The 4,283-nt window shown below is 30.7% G+C and overlaps 1 protein-coding gene across 1 annotated transcript; it reads right to left on the minus strand.

Annotated features, from left to right (window-relative positions):
• Positions 1–2,582: 2,582 nt before the first annotated feature.
• On the minus strand, positions 2,583–3,701 carry LOC133036235 (uncharacterized). The gene is made up of 3 exons (XM_061112754.1): positions 3,688–3,701; positions 3,357–3,555; positions 2,583–2,942 (listed from the first exon to the last, which is right to left on the minus strand). The coding sequence occupies exons 1-3, from the start codon at positions 3,699–3,701 to the stop codon at positions 2,583–2,585; spliced, it is 573 nt and encodes a 190-aa protein (XP_060968737.1).
• Positions 3,702–4,283: the final 582 nt, after the last annotated feature.

Raw genomic sequence — 4,283 nt, forward strand, 5'->3', positions numbered from 1 at the left:
ACCTATCCTATAAGTGCTATTCTCACACAAACAGTCAAAAGCCTTATCACTATCACACACTAATAATATTAGCATGAAACAACAATCCAGCATAGAATAAAACATGTAAATACAATCCCATAATATAGTTGTATGTTTTAACATACACACTGTGCACAGATGTCCACTTTTCTTACCTCAGTTGCTAAGTATATCCTTTTCTCTCCCTCGAACCTCTTGCCGAGTTTCTTTGTTGAGAACAAGATCCTAATAAATCTAATAACACAATAACACTTAAAACATATTCAAGCATAACCTAAGATTAACAATGAAATTTTACGTCAAACTACACAACACGTAGGTCAATTTCACTTGCATGACACACCAAACACAACCACTTATCACTACGATTCACACAAACACATATGATGTACGCAAATGAATATTTTTAACATAAAACATGAACTCATACAAATACTTTTTACGTGAAATTTTACTAAAAATACTATTTATTAATAAAATATACAATTATGTAATAATTTACCAAAATCAGAAGCTAGCATATTTCTTAATCATTTATACATATTATAAAAAATATTTAATCTATCTAGAAACACATATAATTTATTATCCATATTTATGTACTAATTTAAAATTCAAACTGTATATAAAATACCAATTAATTAAATAAATAAAATAACAAAACATCTCAACCTAGTCTTAAATTTATTTCATAGACTAGAATTATATTGTAACATCATATTGACAATTCCCAAATAGTGAACACAATTTTTAATATTTACTCTATTGAAAACTCAATTAAATAGTTAATTAAACACAAATATTTATAATAAATACATACAATAACTAATAAATTATAAAAACATTTTTATTTCATACCATAGATACTAAATAGCATTACAAAAATATATTTTACTGTTTTAGCATCACTTAACTATTTTTCATAATTATTTTAGGTATTAACTAAATAAATTCATGAAAAATATAAAATATGATCAAAAACTAAACATAACAATTCTAACACAATTTATAATATGTACTAAGCCCTAAATAATTAACTTTCAATTTTTTGAATAATTTAGGTATTTTTCATAATTAAGTTTAGAAATAACAAAAATAATTCATGAAAAATACAAAATTGACTAAAATTTAAATCTACTAATTTTGTGTCAGTTTATAATTTATAACTAATCATACAAAATAAAGTTAGATTTTTCTGAGCAACTTAAATATTTTTCCTAATTAATTTAACAAATAAACTAAATAATTCATAATAAATCAAATAATCGCAAGAAAATTATGAAACTTCACCAATCACCCTAGGATAATATGTAGAATCTAAATCTACAAAAAAAGATGGGAAAAATACCTCAAAACTTCCTAGAACGCAGTCGCTGACATTCACGTCAGTTCTGTCGCCGGCAAAGTATAACTTTGTCCCTGATTGCTCTTGACGTGTCCTTTCGATTGGGGAAGCTTCCCAAAGTGCTGAGGACCTCAAATCGATCAAGAAATACCCAAGATAACAACCCCAAAGCATCAGATCGGAGTCATCTTCTCCAACTTCGGTGTACCGTTATTATTGGAGTCCAAAATGGCAAATTTCATTTCAGACCTTAAAGCTCCGATTCTTCATGTTAAACCGGATCTTTGGGGTCCCATAAACTTAAACACAACCTCCTTTGATCTCCAAAGAAACTTAAACGCGTTCAAATCCAGCTCCATTTCAAGAGCGGTATTTTCGTACATAAACCTTGCGAACCCCGACCTTGGTGCATCTGAGTTGTTTACGCACATCCAAAATACTTCTTAGGGCTTAAGAAACTCACTCACACCTATCCAGAAATTCTCTAAACTCCAAGTTAAAATTTCACTCTCAAGTTTCTCTTATAATTTGCTCGGTACTTTCTCTGCCGCAGCCATACACCCTCTCACTTAATTTCTATGTGCGTTATAAACCCTAAAAATAACTCATAATTATCCTATATATTTCCCAAACTCTAATCTCTAATCTTAACCTTAAACAAATATATATATAACAACTGACAAAAAAAAAAAAAAACAAATTGTATATACTATTATGTAAAATAATAATAATAATAATAATAATAATATTAATAATAATAATAACAATAATAATAGTAAAAATAATAATATTAATAATAATAATAATAATATATTATTATTATTAATAATAATAAACTAAACAATATGCTATAATATATTTACCCATATTTTTATTATTAATATACCTATAATAATATTTACAAATAATAAAATTTTAAATTATCTCTAATAATTTAATTATTTATCTAGCATTATACATACCCTTAAAATAAAATAATAATACAATAAACATAATAAATTTTATTGTCACTAAAAAAAACTCATACACCACTAAACTAATAATTATTCGAAATGATAAATTATCCCCATGGCAAACAAAATAAACTAAACGTATAAAGAAAATTAATTCTCCAAGAAAGCGGATATTATAATTATCCCCTCCTAAAAAAGAAATTTTGTCCCGAAATTCTACCCGATTTTTTTTTTTGTAAAGCGAAGACTAAATGTCTCATACCTCAGCACTTGTCAACACTCTGTCCTGCTCCTTTGATAGCAAAGACCCTCGTTGGAACATATTTATCGTCTTCCTTTAAATCTTCTTTGTTCTCAGTTTGTCCCCACAATGGACAATTACGTTTAATATGACCTTCTTTTCCACATTTGTAACATGCATTTGCCCTACACTCTCTGAGATGACGTTTGGTACATTTAGGACATTTTGGAACGTTGCGTCCATTGTTTCCATTAGATCGGCGGTCATTCTCAGCTTTGTACCTCTTGTCTTGACTTGACTGTCCGGCCTGATCTTGTTCCTTTTTCTTATTGTCATTAAAATTGGTTCCGCCTTTCTTAGATTCCCTCCTAGCAGCATTTTCCTTCCAAATTTTGTTTTCACTTCACTTAGCTGTAAAAGCCATTTGGACAATTAAGCATAATTGAATTGACCCCTTGACACAATTTCTACATCCCGAGCAATCATTGGTTTTAGACATTCCATAAATCGATGTGCTTGCACTCTATCAGTAGGTACCAAATTTGGAGCAAATTTTTCAGTCTATCAAATTTTTGTGCATACTCAGTAACAATAAGGCTCCCTTAGGTTAATCTAGTAAATTCATCAACCTTTGCTGCTAACACTGCTGAGTTATAATATTTCTCATTAAAGACCCTTTTGAAATCATCCAGTTCATAGTATTTACATCCTTTGTTTGTTCCACCACCTCCAACCAGATACGAGCATCTTTCCACAACATGTATGATGCACACTTCACTCAGTCATTCCCATCGACCTTTAGCATCTGCAAAATATTTTCTATGCGAGTCATCCACTCTTCAGCCACCACTGGGTCTATGCCTCCCTCAAACTCGGGTGAGTGTTGTTTTCGAAATCTCTCTACTAACATCTCATGTCTAGCCTTTGCAGCAGGATATACCACTTGAACTGGCGGTTCCAGTTGATGTCTCAGCTGACGAAGTTCTTCATTTTGCCTACAAATAGTTTCTTCCAGTGCAGCAAAGTGCTCTTCCCATCCCTATGGTGGTTGTGGTGGTTCATTGATCCCACCATTCTGTTGGCCTCTATCTCAGCCTTGGCCTTGGCCTCGACCCAATCTGACTAACCTTCTAGGAGGCATATTCAAACTCCTAAACCACACAAACCTAAAAATATTAAGAAGGCACATTTTGACCATCACCTTTAGATGAGAACAATATCACAACACTACATGAACAATTTAAAGACAAATTAATCGTAAATAATAACCACTTACAGTACAGTGAGTCGAGCTCATCTCGTGACAATAAACTTTACATGTTAGGGCTAACCACATTCTTTAGGACCGTATTGCTCTGATACCATAATGTAACACCCCGATTTCCCGAGACGTCACACTAGCTAGTCTATTTAAAACCATTTATAATAAAAATATTAAACTAATTTATTAAAATTAACTAAAGCATGAGATCTCATTATTTTAAAACAAAAACACTTGATTCATTTATATTTTAAACATTAACTTTTCGCAATAGTAATTGAGTCATAATCTTTAACAAAATATTTTTTTAAACCAAAATATCGTGACAATCCCCCTAACATGTAATCCATGAATCGAGCTCGCCCAGTAAGAAGAGCTATGTAGGACATAACCCTCCCAACTAGATAACATAGTCATAAACATAATAATATCACAATATCAAATCAACTCATACCATGTTTG

This window comes from Cannabis sativa, chromosome 3 (genome assembly GCF_029168945.1).
Source record: "Cannabis sativa cultivar Pink pepper isolate KNU-18-1 chromosome 3, ASM2916894v1, whole genome shotgun sequence".
NCBI classification, from domain to species: Eukaryota; Viridiplantae; Streptophyta; class Magnoliopsida; order Rosales; family Cannabaceae; genus Cannabis; species Cannabis sativa.

Bases quoted from the DNA above. Each gene is read 5' to 3' on its own strand.
- LOC133036235 (XM_061112754.1), bottom strand. The intron at 2,943-3,356 runs GTCGATGGGAAT...AAAATTTGGAAG, and splicing joins ATATTTTGCAGATGCTAAAG to GAAAATGCTGCTAGGAGGGA.